Source organism: Tasmannia lanceolata, unplaced genomic scaffold (genome assembly GCF_043159265.1).
Source record: "Tasmannia lanceolata isolate RefF3 unplaced genomic scaffold, GAP_Taslan_0.1 ptg000012l, whole genome shotgun sequence".
Taxonomy (NCBI): Eukaryota; Viridiplantae; Streptophyta; class Magnoliopsida; order Canellales; family Winteraceae; genus Tasmannia; species Tasmannia lanceolata.
Window position 1 is genome coordinate 49890125 of NW_027518689.1, and position 19821 is coordinate 49909945.

The following is a 19821-nucleotide window of genomic DNA, read 5'->3' on the forward strand; positions in this document are numbered from 1 at the left end:
GGTAATAGGTGACCCCACAAGGGGCCCACCTACATGTTGATACTTGTTTTCAATCCTTTTAGATGAACCAATCTTTTCTTTACTTATTAATTAATAAATAAAAGAATATTCTTTTGGGAAATAAAAGGGCAATTTGGCGAATGTCCAAAGGGTATATTTTGCCTTTACATTACATCTTTCCACCACCGTCAACCCTCTCTATCTGTTTTTCACTAAATTCTAATTCTAATGGAGTGTGTGGGTCCCACACTCTTGTTTCCACTTTTCTTCAATTTGATGCTTTTTGCATGAAATCTCTGGAGATTTGGCAATGAAGACTGAAATCCAAATGATTCTCTCATATGGGTTTTCTCTGAAATCCACAAAACTGATATATGGGGTCATGATTTTGTTGCATGATAACGTATCCTGATTGATTTAGTTTCAGGTATACAAAATCTTAGACCTTTCCTTTTCCCTTTTACATTGCTTTGTTATTAGAATTTTGTTTTCTTTTGTAGGGAAAGGATTCGGATTAGTAATTTGAGTTTATTTCATTCCAATTCATCACAAAGTTGGGATTTTTCTTTTTATGATTGACTTGATTTGTGAGGTCTTAATTTGTAGTTTCTCTTAAACTGAAATCTTTATTGTTTTTATGAGTTGGAATTTGGGTTAGACTATTGATGAAATTTTCTGTTGTTCATCACCAAGTTGGGATTTTTTTATTTTTTATTTTGTTTAAGATTGACTTGATTTTTGAGGAATTAATTTTCAGTTTCTATTAATCTGAAATCTTTAGTGTTTTATATGTTTGGGATTTGGGTTAGTGTTTTGATGAAATTTTAATTTGAATTCTTGTGAATTAAAATTATAAACAAATTCTGTCTTTTCTTTTTCTTTTCTGGTGTTGTGAATTTTGAAGTTCCTATTTATTTTTTTGGTGATTGGTTGAGTTGTGGAAGTAAAGCTATGGAGAATCTGTTTTTTTAGGCATGATCTGACATGGGTTTGTGTTTATGTCTGTTTAATATGTTTTTTTTTTTGTTGATTAGAGTTTTCTGCTAGTTGAATCTTTTTGGGGCTTGAATTTTTGAGGTACTGATACTTTTTTTGTTTAAAAAAACTTCCACTGTATGTGTGTAGAATTTGGCATGTTGTCTTTTTAGTTTTTGTGTAAGTATATTCATAGAAAAATTTGGGTTCTCTCTCTCTCTCTCTCTCTCTCTCTCTCTCTCTCTCTCTCTCTCTCTCTCTCTTATGCGGAATCAATTCTGAAGTATTCCTTTCTTTAGATGGTTTGGTTGATCTGTGGAAGTAAAAGATTGTGTTTTAATTTTGCATTTAGTTGAACTTGATTTAGATACAAGTTGGGTTTTTTTTTGCCATCTATCCGTGTAGATTATTTTATTCATTATTTAGGTTGACTGATTTGAGTAATACTGTAGAGATAGGGGGATCGAGGTTTTTGAGCATATTTTGATAGGGTTTGTGCTTCTGGAGGTTCTGGGATGAAATGGGCTATTTGCGTTTGGTAATTTGTTGATTGTTTTTTAGTTTCTAGATGTTTGGGTTATAAACATTCTTTTGCTCCTCTTTTATTCTGAAGTAGATTTTTCACATATTTCTATATTTTATTTAATCTTAAAATATTGTGTTATATTTCTTGTTTCATAATCTGTTTTCTTATTGGCATTCCCGGTGGGAATTTAATACGCTCTGCAATTAAATTTCCGTGAATTCAGATTCTTAGACAACTTGTGCCTTTTATCAATGGCATGAGCTTTGAAGGATTGCTTTTTCTTTATTTTGTTGGTTGGTATGATTTGCGCGCACGCGCGCGTGTGTCTGTGTTGTGGGGGGGGGGGGGGGGGGGGGGGGTGCTGCCAGTGTATGAGTGTGTCTGTGTATGTGTTGAGAAACCCTGCGAGAAACCATTCCTTTGGCTCTTGGGAAGAAAGAGTTTTGGTGAATTATGGTGGGAGACCTCTAGGTTAAGTAGACAAAAAATTTCACAGATCCATCCTTGTAGGGAAAATATTATAGTCAGGTGGATTCCATCCTCTCCATTTTGTATCGAGCTTAATTGTTGATAATTTTATACGAAACCCAGATCCTATTGGGATTGGAGAAGAGTCTAGAAATGTGTTGGGAGAGGTTGTCAGAGGTTTTTTTAATAGTTCAAGTTGATTTGTGGAGTAGAGTTATGGAATTTAGGTTTCTGAGCATGCTTTTGATATGGCTGTGTTTTTAACTGGGTTTTGAGATGAAGTTGTTTGAGTAGAGGTCTCTATTTCTTGCTTTTGAGTTCTTGTTTATTGTGTTTCTGTAAATTTAACTTATAAATAAGCTTTTGTTTGCTTGAATACATACATATATAAGTTTTCTCTCATATTTACTCTGATAGTTTTCACTTTATACAATTATACTCTCTTGTTTTAGAAATTCATTTAGGCCACGTTTGGATACCCACAAGATTTAGATTTGGATTTCACACATTTGCAGTTGAGATTTGGAACTTGATCGGATCCTTCGATTTCCAAATCAGCTACAACAGTGAAAAAACTGATTTTCGAATCTTTTCTGCGAGACATTATTTGGAAATCCATATTTGTGGCAATTACCTTCACCCTCACTGCAGCAGGCAAGACGTTCCTCCCTACCTGTTTCGTACCACATGAGCATGAGGATGATTGATGTATTTTGTATCCAAAACTCAAATCCAAATCCAAATACAGAAACATAAGGTAGCCAAACGTGGCCTTACTTGATTGGGATTTGGGGTGAGAGTTTCTTTGAATTAGAATCACACTCAAGTTGAGCATGATTTTCTTTTGTATCTTGAACTTAGAAGTATTTGGCTTCATTTTTTTCCCTTTTTTTTATTGGCTTGATATTTTTGGTAACGAGTGAGAACTTTAATCATGTTTCTAAGATGTCATTGGGATTATTTATATTGCTTTTGGATGAAAGAGAGAAGTTTTTTCATATGTTGAATTTGTTTTCCTTTTAAGCTTTTAAGTAGGTTGACAAATAAGTTTTGGTTGCCTTAAGTTTGTCTCTTATTTATTTCCGGCTGATGTAATTTATGTCCAACTTACGGTAGAGGGCTTGAGGTTTCCACACTGGTATTGGATGGGCTTTGTGTTAATATCAGTTATTATTCTAATGAAAAGTTCCATGGACTTAATGGCTTTTTGGTGTAGGAAGGAAGGCTGAAGTGGGATTTATAGCATTGATTGTTATTTGGTCTTTTTCTTGATTATATGTGAGAGCATTGTGTTTTTTAATGGCATGAAAATTCTCATGCTATTGTGCATGAGATGGAACATATAAGTGGGAAGTTAATGTAATTATGGGTCTTAAAAGTTCTACATCTGATATAGGCTTTATGAATTCTTGTAGGTTTTGAAAATTCTCGTAAATGATCTTGCAAGGGTATTTTTATGATCTGTATGCACTAGAGGAATTGGATTCTGAGTTCACTCTAGTGAGCCTTTAGGATTTTTTTTCAATATAGATAGAATTCATCCATACCAGTAGAGGATTCTTAGTTTTCATAAATAAATCTAACCTCTTAATTTTCAATAAGAAACTCACTGAGAACTTGGATTTTTTTTTTCCAGAAAATGGGTGTTTCAAGCTCAAGAATAGAAGATGACAAGGCTCAGCTACTTTGTCGGGAAAGGAAACGCTTAATTAGGCAAGCGCTGGATGGGAGATGTTCACTAGCAGCCGCTCATGTTTCTTATATACAGTCCCTCAGAGATACCGGAACTGCACTAAGAAAGTTTGTTGAACCCGAAATTCCATTAGAATCGTCCTTGTATACTTCAACATCCGCGACCCCGGAGCCTCTAGCTTTGACGGACAAGTCCCTTTCCCCATTCTCATACTCATCTCTATCTCCATCACAGCATGTGGAAACCGCTGAAGCCCTCTCACCAACACCTTCTCCTCCGTACTCTGGCCGGTTTCACGTAAATTATGCAAAAACAGGTAGGACTACTTCGACAACGGTTGAAGAGAGACCACCTATTTCAGTAACTGCAACAATAAGGTCCGCTTCGGGTACCCCTAAAAATTCCGTGCCTCGGTCTGTCGATACTCCAGCATTTGAAGCTCCCTCCACAGCACCTATAACTCCAGCTTGGGATTATTTCGATTTTGGTCTATTCCATCCAATTGAAAGCCAGTTTTCTTTCCAAGATGGGAGAACATTGAACCCGGGTTTAGATGATGCTGATGATCTCAGAAGACTTAGAGAAGAGGAGGGTATTCCTGATTTGGAAGAGGAGGAGGAAAGAAAGGAGGAATATTTGGACTCTGAAGAAGATTTTAATGAGCCTTCTGCTGAAAGTTTAGTTCGAAGTTTTGAAAGACGGAATGACGTGTTTGATTCTCATTCAATTAATACAACTCCTAGTTTGCAATCATTCAGAAGTATAGATAAAAATATGAGGCTTTTAAATGGAGAGAAAGGCATAGCCAAGGATGATATGGATGAAGCTGATGAAAGAGACACTCCTGATCTGACACCATTAAAAACTACTCCAGTAGTTACAGCTCCTACTAATGAGAAGACTGGACCGGGGAAAGTGCCCAGTTCTGAAAATAGACTTGCACCGAAGGATTTTTTATCAAGCATAAAAGAAATTGAATATCTTTTTCTCAAAGCTTCTGAAGCCGGAAAAGAAGTTCCGAGGATGCTTGAGGCAAATAAAGTGAATCACCGTCCAATATTCTCTGAAACACAAGGTTGGCTGTTTATCCTATTGGTATTATATCTTTGGTTTTCTTGGAAAATGTACCGTTCGTCATGATTTTTTATTTCTTTAATTACAATCAGACATTCTTGTAAGTTATCTATATTATCTATGGCTAGATTGTTTCTCCTTTAATTTTTGACCTTATAAATTTCTTTGCTCATGAGACTTTTCTAATGAGAAATGTTTGATGCAGTTCGAAGATCAAATACATCGATATTCTTGAGAGCCTGTCTTGTTTGTTTCGAGGATCCAGAGCATGTTCCCCAAGGTAGGCTATTATTATGATGTGTGAATTATTTTTCATCTATGTAAGACAGTGATGTGATGGGATTGAGGTGTCAAATATAGAAAGCTTGCAAAATCCAACAGACACATCTGTTCATACAACTCTATAATAATATGGAGCTATTACTGTATAAATTCATGCAAGGTTTAGCTAAAAAAAGCTGAATCTAGATAAATAGAAATATGTTGAAACTACAAGCAGCCGATAATTGCATCAAGAGACATTATTATTATTATTATTTTATAAAATATGGTTTTCTCCTAATAGCTTGTCCACATCCATCACATCCAATATCCAGGTTTCTAAATATGGAGTCTCTGGTACAGAGCTATTTGTGAATTTTCTTATTATGGAATAATAATGTTCATTAGTAAACTGATGCTTGTGTTAGAGATATGTGTTGCTTGCTTGAGTGAAGATACATGATGTTTACTCTATCATACAATCTGTGGGTCAATCTATTTCTGCTCTGGATTTTTTTTATGATGGTATATTTAAAAGAAGACAAAACACCCAAAGCACAAAGTGAGATGGTTCCCAACAGTTAGAAACAACAAGTCCGAAGCCAAAAGACCTACAAAACTACATCAATGGATAAGAATCGGAGCTTAATAAAGGAAACACATTATGTTGAATTCCCTCTTTGCCAAGCCAATCCCCGTCTCATAGGCGGAACTCCACACATGCTGAAATGACGAATTACAATCCATCACCACTTCAATGGCATCAACAAATCATCACGGAACAATGCTCACATTCTTCAGCCAATAGATTACGTTATGAGAATCCCCTTCAATGATCAAAAGCACGAGATAGAGATTGACACCATATGATTTAGCAGACACTTTGAATTTATTGCTGACACGTGTGTCGTTCCATTTCCGACATGACACGCATGTCCACACGGGTCGACACTCCTTTCGACACTTTTAAATGTACTGCTAGAAGTGACAGACTTAATGTGGGCATGTTGACATGTTTTTTTTTACCGTGCTAAGTTTGACATCCTGTTTTATTGTTGAATATCGTATTTACTTCTTTTATTATTTACACTTCTTTTAGGTCTTCTTTAACTAAATATTTGTTGTTGTATACCCTATTCTAGACCTAAAACCCTAAGTAAAATCTTATTCCAATATTATATGCATTGTATCCTATTGGCCTCCCTTTCTCATTGCATATAGGAGACAGAAGAGAATAGATTGAATTGATGAATGTGTTGTTATTTGATTATATCGTGTTTGGTTTGGATTATGGCTGACTAATGCTAAATATTATTAGTTTATAAAATGCATACTTTTTTTAAATTGTTGCAAATTATTATAGTAATCAGTAAATTTATATGTACGTATGTGTATGGGTGCACCATTTCTAGATTTTTTTGGAGCTGCCATGTCAGACACATCATATCCGTGTCGAAACTTGACACACGAACCTGTGGCCACTAATCATGATTATGTATGTAATACTTTCTGTATTAGCCATATCCCTGTTTCTAAATTTTGGTGGTTTGTCGTGTTTGACACTTCGTGTCCGTGTCGACACGCGACACGTGTCCGTGTCCACAAATCTTAGGTGAAACCCCAGTTTTGGCTCCAAATATGAGAGCCATTGTTTTCAACGCATTAGAATCTGAAATCTTAGCTGACCTTGAGTAAGCCACTCTAGCCAACCCTTGATGATCAAGAATAATTCACCCTACACCGAAGGAGGGAACCGTCAAAGTTCAGTTTGAAAGATCGCGAAGGAGGGCCCCAATGGTGCCAGAGTATTATTGGATAAGGAAATGCAACAACAAAAGTCCTAGGACTAATGTCTAAGGTCAGCTCAAGATCCCAATAATAAGCTTGGATGAGGAAGCCCAAAACAAAACTTAAAATTGAAGCACGCATTGCTTTGATCGATCTGGATACTCCATACAGCACTGTTCCATTTCTCTTTGCCTGATGGCCTAAAGAGTGGCATAAGGCAGAGCTTTCATAAGACTCAGCCCTATCCAAACCATGATAGAAGACCAAGAATAAATAACCTCAACATCGATGTTGTGAAGGCCCGATAGATTCCAAACAGGCAAAGTACTAAACTCCAAGCACGGGTAAGTGACCTCATAATTAATCAGAAGGTGAGATCGACTATGAGTCCACCTGATGCATAGAACATCTGTTAATGATGAACCATCTACTATGGATAAGGTGATCCACATTTAGAATCTTAGCGAAAGACACCGTCTCTAACCACAAAACACTCCAACATGCTTGATTCTGTGTCAACCGCAACCATAAAAGGCAAACACCTAAGAGGATCAATGTACTAAACGTCATGCCAAAGCTCCACTCTATTATTTATCCTTATGCAGAATTTGATACAATTTGGTGGGAAAATCAATGACGATTTGAAGGACTGGGTCGTGCCACGTGTAGGGACGATCCGAAGATTAAGGGAAGTACGCCATGGCAAGATGTGGGCAAGTAAACCAAAAGGACAAAGTAGGAGAAGCTTCTGAATGGGGGCCCACCATGTAAGCCATCGGGAGCGGGTAGCGTCGCATGTTGCACGGAACCATCCTCAAGAGTCTATGCACGAAGTACAAAAGGACAGGAATGAAAGACATTAAGACTCCCCAAGAAATGCCTATAAATAACAGAACCTTCTATTGGTTCCAAGCTCCTCGTCATACAAACTATTGTTTTACTTTTATCTTTTTTAACTGTACCCTTCGGCAGCCCGGGGATTTTATTTTCCGGTCATTTACTTTCCGTGCTTGTCATTTACTTTTCGACTTCCAAGGTGGCCGTATCTTGTTCATCACTTTATCATTTAATGCAATGCTATAGTTTTTAGCTCCACCTAATAGGCTCGTAGCAGGTGACCGTACACTCGTTGCGCTCCTCCTATCCACTCCTTTTGTTAAAACGGTTGTTTCGGCAGCCGTACTCTAGAGGAGGCCCATAGGGGGGATAATTGGACCTACGTAATCACTTGATTTGGACAAGTGATCAAACCAGTGGCCGAAGAACCTTGGATGTGAGTGATCACACTGTTGGCTTGGTACTTTGGGTCGAAATTGGCTGAACTCATTGAATCGCTTATGGTTCTTGCACGCCTGCGCATGCATACAGTCGACCAAAGTGGTTGTAAGACCGCCGCTCGCCAACAATAGATACCTTTCGAAAACTCATCAACCATGCGGAAGATGTCTTTCCAGAACTCAAGCCACAAGCAAGGTTTTAAATTTCGGTTTCGGTCACCACCGAAACCGAAACGTTTCGGTTTCGGGCTGAAATTTCAGCCGAAATCATGTAAAAATATGATTATGATTTCGTTTTTTTTTTTTAATTTCTACCGAAATGTCTAAAATTTCGTTATAAATTTCGGCGATTTCAGTGGAAATTTTGGCTATTTCGGTGAATATTTCATAAATTTCGGTGGGAATTATAACATTTTGGTGGACATTTTTAAAATTTCGTTGGATCTATTTAAAATTAAGGTGGAAATTTTGTAAACAAGGCTAAAAAAAAAATTTCGGCCTAAATCTTGTAAAGAAACGACTTCATGTAACTTTTGTTTCCCCGAAACCGAAATATTTCGGCCGAAATTTAAAACCATGGCCACAAGTACTAAAGCTAGCCGAGTAAATCAGTATCCCTCTCCCCCATTTCACTCCATATTTTCTATAACATCTTTGCACAAAATGTCAACATCTGCATCACATCGCCGTGGCCATTTAATAAGCAGGGCTTTGTCCATATCTCCTAAGCACCCATTACCAAGGCCCCCCTCCTTTGTTGGATTTGTTAATGGTGGACCATTCAACCAAATGTTATCTTCTCCATCTTCCCTATTGTTCTTCCACATTACGTCCCTTCAGAGTCTTTACAATCTATCAATACTTATCAGGCAATGAAACAAATGCATAAAGTAAATCAACATATTTGCCAATGTCGATTTAATCAAGGCAATCCTACCAGGGCATAATATACCTTTTTCCAAGCCAAATAGTGTACACTTGAACCTCTCAATAACTGATCCCCACAGAGCTTTACTAATCCCTTTATAGCTTTAAAAGTCTCCCCACACAAAGTGGAAGGCCAAGAGAGGTGGAAGATATGAAACCCTATAATAAAAAACCCAGACAACCTTAACAATCGATGACTCAACCTGAACACAAATCACCGCTCATTAGAAAGATTCATCCATTGCCCATAGACCACTTCATAGCATTTAAGATCAAGCTTGATGTTACGCATCTAAATCTTTGAGGGAACGCAGCATGAGGTTCTTGATGTGGTTTGTCCTTCTAGCATTTAGTCAATGGTTTGTACTTCCACCAGATTGATCCATTGCCTAGAGACCACTTCATAGCATTTACTCAGTGGATGGTGATTTTACGCCAAAGCTGGATTGTCTTCCTTGAATTCTATTGGCGAGGAGAGTGCCAACAGTTTGGTGCTGCATTTTTCTGTGGAGGGGGTGGGAAGGGCTGTTTTCTGTACCAGAAGAGATAGGGCCCGGTCCTGATGGTTTTTTTTTCATGGCATTCTACCAAGAGTGTTGGAATTTCATCTGTGAGGATGTGGTCGCTGTCTTCTCCAAGTTCAATAGCGGCATGGCATTTGATAGAAGCAACAAAGCATCCTTTATGATGATCATCCCAAAAAATGATAGGATGACTCCGTGAGAGATTTCATACCAATGAACAGAGTCGATAGCTTTACAAGATTACAACTAAGGCTCTTGCCATGACACCATGCAAATCTTGGATGGAGTGATTTAACTCTCATCGTAAGAGTGATATAGGTAGTCTCCTCTACACGCTTGCATCATATTTGTCAATTCTGTTCCAATGGGCATAACATCTATAAAAAAAAAAAAAAAAATCTGTTCCAATGGGCATTCTATTTTACTTCGAGTAGAACATTTTGGTGTTACACCCATTTTGTTGTTCCGTTGGAAAAGATTACAAAAATTTTAACAAGTTAAAATCTTAAATTCAGAACAAAAGAAAAAAGAAAAAGATGAGAACATAAGGAAAAAATAAGAATAGCCCTTCCACCATGAGGTTCTTGATGCGGTTTTGCCCTTCTAGCATTAGTGATCCCATGGAAGAAGGCGGTTGCCTTGTCATTTTCCTTGAGTCTCTTGGTTCTAGCTCACTAATGACATGAATTTTTCTCTTTGTAGTAGAACTTTTAAACTCCTCTTTAGACTGGACCCCCTCTCCTCTTATAGAGATTGAGACTCTTCTTGTCTAGGCTAGCAATCACCACAAGTATCTCTGCCATCCTCTCCTGTATCCTCTTCAACTTTTCCTACTACTATGGCTTCTTTGTCTTCAAGAAAAAAAAGCAGCTTGTGAGAAATGTGCTTGTCTCCTCTCCAAGAGGAAGGAGCAGTGGATCACAATTCTTTGATCTTCTCAACTATGTTTGGCTCATTCAGCCATTATGGCTCAAATTTGAAAGGAATAGAGCCCCATGACCCCATCACAGGCTCGAGCATAATAGTGCCGTGATCAAAGATAAGCATAGCTAAGGCCAAGGCTTTAAATTTCGGTTTGGATTTCGGTTTTGATCACCAGTGAAATGGAAATATTTCGATTTCGGTACGAAATTTCGACCGAAATATTATAAAATTATGGAAACATTTCGGAATGAAATCATGGCCAAAATCCAGGTAAGATTCTTTACCCGGGTTTTTCTTTTTATTTTTGTCATTTTTAGAAATATTTTAAAGGAATCTCGTTGTTCTCCTCCTTTCTGTGCATGGAGTTGATTTTTGTCAGGGTTTCTATCGAAATGTCGACATTTTGATTGTTCGCTTTTTTTGTATGAAAAGTTGCATGTTTGGCATATTTTGACCTAAAGATTAACAAAATATTGAATCTTCAGTCGAAATCCTGAAATTTAGGACTAAAACTCGAAATTTCATGCGGGCGAAATCTTGTAATTTTCCGAATCAAGTAGATTTCTTTTCGGTGGTAGCCGAAATCGAAATATTTCAGCCATTTGGTTTCGTTTTGGCCGAAATTTAAAACCATGGGTAAGGCGCACCGCATCATACCTTGGCAACATTGCTAACCAGTTGTTGCACACCGATACCCTTTATAGCCTAGTCGAGGTAGAGGGGACATGGTGATTGGACCAAGTGAACTGAGCAGCTGATCCACCAAGAGATTCCAATCAACAAATCAGAGAAATACACCATAATTGGGGTGATCTTCACTAAAACATTCTTCTCATGCACGAGCCACATGACATTGAAATCACCTCCCGCATGGTGTTTACCATTTCAAAGCTGGTCCAATTCCCTCCACATACTCAGAAATATTTGCATGAGTTCATTGATTGTTTTAAAATGTCATATCTCAGCAATTAAATAAGCTGTACACATATACATCACGTAAGGTTACCTATGTGTGTCAGAAATATGTGTCAAACACACGGCAACACACTTGGGACAAAATTTTAATGTGTGCTTCGTGTTCATTTTGTTATGTACAGTTTGTTTAATGTTTATCTATTTATCTGGATATAAATTTTATTCTTAATGAAAATGAATTTAACATGTTTGTAATGCATCGTTCAAGATTATGAATTAACTATACATGCATTTTTGCATATTGGATTTTCTGGGGTTGCTTCATGCATGGATTGCAATTTCAGTTTCGTTGAAAATTTATAATTTCGGTTTCGGTTTTAAATTTCGGTATTTTTGCCAAAATTTAAAATCATGGCTGCATGTCTATCTGATATTGGCACATGTTTTTGTCCAATCTGCCTAGATTTTTCTGTATTTCAAGGATTTGGTCTTCCCGTTAAACATCTAATTATTTTAATGTCTGCACAGAGCCTACTACAAATGCGATAAGGTACTTAACCTGGCATAGGTCAGCGTCATCACGTTCTTCATCATCCCGAAATCCTCTTGGTTCGACTACGAAAGATGGAGTTGCCGACAGCAGCGATATCCTTTTCGACAGTTTCTGCATGAATTCAGGCAGTCATGCCTCAACTTTAGATCGACTCTATGCATGGGAAAGAAAGCTTTACGATGAAGTTAAGGTAATTATCATTATTTTTTGTTGGCTTTCTTCAGAAAAAAAAGGTTACATCCAGTTTCTGTTGACTTATTTAGCAGATATTCATTTCATTATTATGTTTGGAGAGTTACTCAGTCTAGTATCTGCTCATATTGTACCAGATAATTGTTTCTGATACAAGTTTTACATATTAATGTCACGTGACAAAGAAAAATAAATAAAAAGAAAACCATTGTGCATCTGATAAAGTGTCTTCTTGATCAAGGGATTATAATATCCAATATGCTAATACACTCAATTAAGCTCAATAAAGTATCTTCTTTTAGCCAAGTTGGTGAAAGTATCACTGTTTTCTAAGAGTATAAAATTGCAATTTGGACTGAGTACCATAAAATTTCTGTTTCTCGTGAAGTTCTTATTGGTTGAGAATCATTATGTAGCCGTTTGCTTCGAAATTTTAACACTGTTTGCGACTCTCCATCTTTGAATTTCAGGCAAGTGGGATAATCAGAAGGGAATATGACATGAAGTGTAAACTACTAAGGCACCAAGATTCGAAGGGAGAACATAGTTACAAGATTGACAAAACTCGTGCTGTTGTCAAGGATCTTCACTCAAGAATTAGAGTTTCAATTCACAGAATTGACTCAATATCAAAAAGAATCGAGGTATTAAGGGACACAGAGCTCCAGCCACAACTAATGGAGTTGATCGAAGGGTATGATTTCCTTAGTAACTTCTCATTTTTGCTTGAAATATAGATCAGAAAAATTCTGCACATTTTCAAATAAGAAAACTCAGTCTGGACGAGTTTGTTTCAATCTTGAACGACCGAGATCTAACTTTTTAAGTAGTTTTTATAAAGAATGATTTGGACAACAAGAAATTTCTTCTCCAGGTTGATAACTTGAAATGATCGACCCCATGATTGATCCATAACACAAGAAAAAATTTCCATGAAAACATTGAACTAGTATATTTGGTAGATTTGGTATGTATCTTAGATGCACTTAGATATCAACCTTATTAGTTTGTCAAACTTTCATAACTGATTTGAATAGAACAAGAGCTCTTATTCGCTCTGAATATTCCCCGAAAATGACCCATATTGAAAATTATCTCGAGAGAATGGTTCCTGATTTTTTTTTGCACCCTACTCAACTTGGCTATGAATACCTGTAATCTGATAGACCCAGACCCAGGTGTCAAATACAATGATTCTAGAACCCGATATGCAGACCTTACTGATGTATGATATACAATGATTCTATATATATATATATATGTACGCATATATATATTATTACTTCTTTTTATTTTGCATTTCTTATTGTGTTATACCATAAAGGTGCTCCTGTCTTCTCTCTACTCATGCACTTGCAAATCAGAAAATGACTACGAGTTATATCTGCTATCAATGTATTTGTAAAGATGATTTTCTCAGTAGTTTCCATTTTGAGCAACACGGTCCACTTATTGGTGGAAGAGATGGAACATGTACAAAAGATAATTGTGCTAATTATATTTGGGTTTATTTTGACAAAATGTAAGTCTCAGGTTGCCTTCATTATTCCTTGATTTTCTGAAATGACCTTGCATCATTTGAGAAAAAATTAAAATATTTTTTCTAATTTTGGGAAGAAGACTTAATGTTGTATCATCTTTTGAACAAGGCGTCATTCACCAATTTTATTTTCTTTAAACATCTCAATAAGATGGGATTTCCAAAATAAAAGACTGATTTCTCTTTGAAGCTGTTTCCTTTCTTATGATTTAGATGGATGCTAAATTGCTTATGCAAATCAGTCCTTAGTAATGCACTCAAGAAACCCACTTGTTTGAATTTTATGTTGCTGGTAGGAATCTACCTCTGAACTATAAAAAATGAGGTAGAATGGAATTGATTGGCAGCTTTACACCCACATAAATTTCATAAACAAACTATAGATAATTAAAAATTGAAGATCAGATCCCAACGATCACATTTTGTGATGTGGTAACAGCACAATAAAGAAGAAATGGAACATGAACTATTATCAAACTCTCCACGTACAACGTAGAACAGTAAAAAATACCTTAGGATTATTTGTATGCAATCTTAACCCTTCACCTTGGCCTAATCTTAGTCTTGACATAATCTCAAAAACAATCCTAATTGTTAAATGAAACAACCCAATTTGTAATAGGAACAGGAGTACAGTATCTGTCTAAAACTTGGTAGAATAGTCTTAGTAACTTCTAAAAATGCCTCTAAAACCTAAAGAAACCAACTCCCTAAGTATCTGTTTGGTTGCACAATTTCTGGGCTTTAGTATGTGTTTTGACCTGTTTTGAAGTGCCACATCATCTACTTGTGGTGTATGGTTGCATGTTTTGATTCAAAGCCAAAACTTCTGGGAGACTAAGTGCATTGTCTCTCCATTGCGTCTCCTTTGTCTTCCCATGTGTCATAACTTTTGCCCTCCACCAAAATACTTGTAAAAAAGGTAGTTTTTTGCTTGTAAAGCCTTGGGATTTATATATATATATATATATATATATATATATATATATATATAGAGAGAGAGAGAGAGAGAGAGAGAGAAGTGTAGCTACACATACGTGTAGCTAACTTAGCTACACCGACGGCTTAAAATACAGTGGGCCCCACATTGTTTGGGTGATGCAAACCATTCATTCGATGGGCCCTCACATAGATAGGGTGTGCCCAAAAAATCAGCTCCATAGGATCATCCCAACCCTATGATTTGTGGAGGCAAAAATGGACGTGTAAAAACCTTCACAAATCTGTCCATTTTTGCCTCCACAGTTTGAAGGGTTGAGATCATCCAATGGAGCTGATTTTTTGGGCAAACCCTATCAATGTGAGGTCCTATCAAATGAATGGTTTGGATCACCCAAATAATGTGGGCCCACTGTATTTTAAGCCGTCGGTGTAGCTAAGTTAGCCACACGTATGTGTAGCTTCACTTAACTCATATATATATATATATATATATATATATATATATATATATATATATATATATATATATATTGGTAATTACACTCCTTTTGCCCCCTTCACACCAGAAAACTACTTAAGTTAACAAGCAAACAGTACTTATCACCACTCTACGAGGAGACTACTTCACTACTATTCTCTGATTTGTCGACACGGACACGAGCGTCAATCATAATTTGCAACAATATAAATACGATATTCAATTAACAAACTAAAAAGTCTTAGGATTAATCAACTATATTCTAAAACAAACATGAGATAATCAAATAACCCGTATTCATCAATATAATCTAGTTCTTTTCCATCTCCAATATGCATATGATACAATGAATATAATATTGGAACAAGTATTTGTTTAGGGTTTTAGATTTAGGGAGGGATTATAGCAACAAATATAAGTTAAAGAAGAGCTAAAAGAAGACTTTATAATAAAAGAAGAGTTAATAATTATTTTTTTAGAAAGATGAAAAGAGGTAAACACAATATTCAATAATAAATTAGAATGTCACACTTGGCATGGTGCAATAACATGTCGAAATGCCCACATTAAGTTTGACACTTCTAGCATTACATTTAAGAGTGTTGAAAGGAGTGTCGAAACATGTGGACACGGGTGTCATGTCGGACACAACACGGCATGTGTCCGCAATAAAGTCAAAGTGTCAGCTAAATCATAGCCGCAATTACACTTATTGACTACTTAAGTTCTAATTCACCACTACTCTACGACGTAACTATGTGCAACCAAAATGACACTACGGCTTTGGAAGGACCCTTCTGGGCTAGAATCCCAACTTGGACCCACTTTCAAGCAACTCAGTTACATCCAAATTCCCCTATTTTATTTCTAGAGAATAGCCTACATGGAAAATTTTCAGATTTTTTTCAAACTGTTCATATATATATATATATATATATATATATATATATAGAGAGAGAGAGAGAGAGAGAGAGAGAGAGAGAGAGAGATTAAATGGTACCAAAATCACCTCTAAAGAGTTCCAAAAGTTCACCACAAATCATTATAAATAAAATAGGTCAGGGTGTGATGTTGGAAACCCAAGTGGAACTAAATTATGTAAGGTTTGGGTGAAGTATTAGATTGGAATAGTTAAGGAAATTAGGTTGATATGGACTGTAAATGGGTTTAAAGGATTGGGTATGGGTACAGGAGGGACTGTTGATAACTGATGGGGCACACACACACTGGTATTTTGTGTCTGAGGAGGGTCTTGTCATTTCCAACAATTTTCCATCATGTTCCACACTGGTATTTTGTGTCTGAGGAGGGTCTTGTTTCCAACAATTTTCCATCATGTTCCCCAATTTTTTACAATGACGATAGAAAACTCTAGATTGACTACTAGAAGATCACTAGCCTGAAGGTCTGGGATCCTGACCAGGAGAACTACAAATTTCAAGGACAGTCTCTGTAGTTCCAACTCCAAAGCCCTGATGAGATGATAGCAGTAACAATCTGTTCTGTTCTGCGTATCCTTTTCTGCGGGTGGCTTATAACTTTCATGTAGAAACATATGCACACACATTTACAATGAATTTTTGTGCATAAAATAGAACGGACCACCTATCTATATAACCAATCTACTCGAGAACTTAATTTCTCTAGTAGATTGATTATATGTGCTGGTCTGCATATGCATGTAGCCACTTTTTGGTGTATGCATATATACATGAACATGCATCTAGATATTGTAGAATAAACTGCATTGGCAAGATATTTGAGGCACTAATGTTTTACCTCACCTTTTCTTCTACATCTTGTTTTCAGTAGGCTCAACTCATATCCTGTACCAATTTCAGGTTAAGTCGAATGTGGGAAATAATGCTTGAAATCCACAGGCTTCAATTTAATATCATTTCAATAGCATATTACAGCGAGAGCTCCAAAGTTTCAATACAGTCAGAATCTCATCACCAGGCAACCATTCTTCTCGAGTACAATTTGAATTCTCTATGTTCAAGCTTCACAAAGTGGATTGGTGCACAAAAGTCCTACCTTCAAGCTATAAATGGTTGGCTTCATAAGTGTGTCTTTCCTCTACAACAAAAAACTTCAAGGAGAAAGAGTATGGAATTCTCAGCCCGAGGAGTTCTCGCACCACCCATATTCGTCACTTGTACAGATTGGCTCAGTAGACTTGAGGCCTTGCCCTACAAGGAAGTGGCAGATTCTATAAAAGGATTAGCAGCTGTCACAACCCGTTTTTTACCACAACAAGAGAAAACCCACAGGAAGAATTTAAGCTCAACATTCTCAATGTCAAGGAAGGCTACAGATGTGCAGAGAAATGAAGCACCAATAGACTGGAATTCTGGTTTCGAAGGTTTGCAATCGAGTTTGGTGGTGCTTTTTGATCAGTTGAATAAATTTGCAGATTCGTCGGTGAATATGTATGTAAATCTTGATAAGTCCATCAAGGAGTTTCAGACTTCTTATGATGGAACTGCAGTGAGAAAGAAAATGTAAAATTCGAGATTTCGTACCAAAAAATACAGGGCATTGCTTATTCAGCTGAATCAGTCAAGTGAAACCAGTTGTAATGGGTGTTGAAGATTAGGAACCCATGAAGCCTATGGGGCTGGGGGAGGATTAAATTCACTCTTTCCATTGTAAATTTGGGAGGAATAAAGGGTTTTGATGTGAAGCCTCTTCAGAATGCAAAGTCCAAATAAATACTACAGGGGGATCTGTAGGTGCAAATGTTGAGGAGAAGGTAGTGTTATTTAATGAAATGTAGGAAGGGAAATGGGGTCTGTAGGTTAGGTTCTGATGAGAAGAAGCAATGCCGACAGTTATCGACAGTTTGGGAAGGAGTAGAGGAGATATGTATTTGCCCCTTGTACAATTCAGTAAGCATAAACATAAAATGCATAATTTGGTTGTATCAGTGTATACTTTATTTTTTGTTTGGAATTTGGTATATTTTCAGTAGTAGCCAATTCTATTCACATATGCATGCCATTAAGGTATTTTTGCATATATGTAATGTACATATATTGACACATAAATACAGTCATAAATAATGCGGCTACTGATATTGGCACTACCATGATAATTGCACCAAGTCATATTGTCTTTTATTATTTAAACAGCTGTCAAAGCTACCAGAAGCCAATGAAAACAGAAAAAAGAAGCCGAGTGTGTGCAATTAAAGCTACTCAACTCAACTAAGTCTTTGTCCCGAACTGGTTGGAGTCGGCTAATGAATCCTTTAGAAAATTTTCATGAAAAAGGTGAAAGAAGCTCAAATTGACTAAGTTTAATCCTGACACTAGTTGGTTTCATCTACATGGATCATTTTCTTCTATTCTCTCCTATCCAAGGTTATGTTTTCTGTTATATTTCTATCCAAGGTCATGGCTAACTTAAAATAAAAATAAAAAATGCTTATTTATAAGGGATTTGCTAGGAACTTTCACAGAAAGGTATTTCGCGGCTGGCTGTTGCATGAGAGAGCAGCCACTCAGGCTCACGTTTCATCAGATTTTGTCTCGTTCATTTAATTCATCTGAGGTGGCTGCTCTCTCATGCAGACCCAGTTAGTGTTTTCAGGACACTACAGTTGCTCAATATGTTGAAATATGACCTGATCCGAGGCGATTATCTCAGGACATGGTATAGAGTGACCCATTAGGCTTTCTATATTCATGGGCACTTATATGCTTAAATCGTCACTTCAAGTCCTAAAGCATTGGATAATGAGATTCGAGGCTCTTTCTGTGGCGGATGCAAAGAGGAAGCAAGATAGAGAAAGAAGAGAATGTAGAGATAAAAGAGAGTTTCTTCCGCGGGTTTTCTTCTTGGATTTCTCTTGTGTACAGTCTCTCGGTTTTAGAGGACCATGAAATGGTTGCGGGTTTATGGGTTTTGTGTTGATCCCTTGTAATCCTTATATTTTGTTTTTCTCACAGCGGACGATATAACATCTTGGCCGAATCACGTAAGATTTATTCTCACCTGTGGATATAACATCTTGGCCGAATCACGTAAGATTTACTTTATACTCTTCTGTGTATTTGTTCACGATGAGATAAGATTTGCCCGGCGGATTTTCTCAACAAAATGAACGAACCGTTTAGATCATCCTACGAAGTGGGCCTCATATTGCATTTTGAAAAATAACTCTTCACGCCCAACACACCATATAAAAGGAAAATGATATATTCACTGTATTTTTTTTCAAACTTGGGACAGCCCTCTCTAGCGTAAAAGAGTAGTCATTAATACACTAGAGGGGTAGGGCCTTTCTGAAGTGTGGCCTACATGGCTAGGGGGAAAGAAAAGGGTGGGAGGATCCAAGAGGGAATTGAATTCTACACCTAATGGCATGGCGCTGCTGTGATAGAGTGGATTCGCAGTGTGTAGCGTAGGTTTTCGCAAGTGAAAAAAGGGGGCTAAAGTATCACTTTCCAGTATAAAATCTTGTACTAATGGCTATTGATATTTGCACTACCATGTTTTGTGTTAGCCCAAAGGTTCAACAAGTTCTACTAAACTCATGTTTTGATGATTAACAAATTCAATTTGTTAAATAAATTATGTTTTAGACTAATGATTTTGAATGTATAAGTGTTTCATATTCAAATTCAAGTAAAGCATATTACAAAGGAGATCCATAAGCAAGGACAAGGTAGAATTCCAGGAAGATGATTGATTCAAGGACCAAAGCTATGCCTATGCAATTCAAAGGAGACGGTTGGTGCCAAGGCAAGTGAGATTTCA

General features: G+C 36.8%; 1 protein-coding gene across 1 annotated transcript; it reads left to right on the plus strand.

Moving 5' to 3' along the window:
* The first annotated feature begins 193 nt into the window (after nt 1-193).
* Nucleotides 194-18145, plus strand: LOC143888416 (bZIP transcription factor (DUF630 and DUF632)). The gene is made up of 6 exons (XM_077392822.1): nt 194-427; nt 3606-4737; nt 4942-5016; nt 11881-12095; nt 12568-12791; nt 16899-18145. The coding sequence occupies exons 2-6, from the start codon at nt 3609-3611 to the stop codon at nt 17563-17565; spliced, it is 2310 nt and encodes a 769-aa protein (XP_077248937.1). The 5' UTR covers nt 194-427; nt 3606-3608; the 3' UTR covers nt 17566-18145.
* The last annotated feature ends 1676 nt before the right edge of the window (nt 18146-19821 follow it).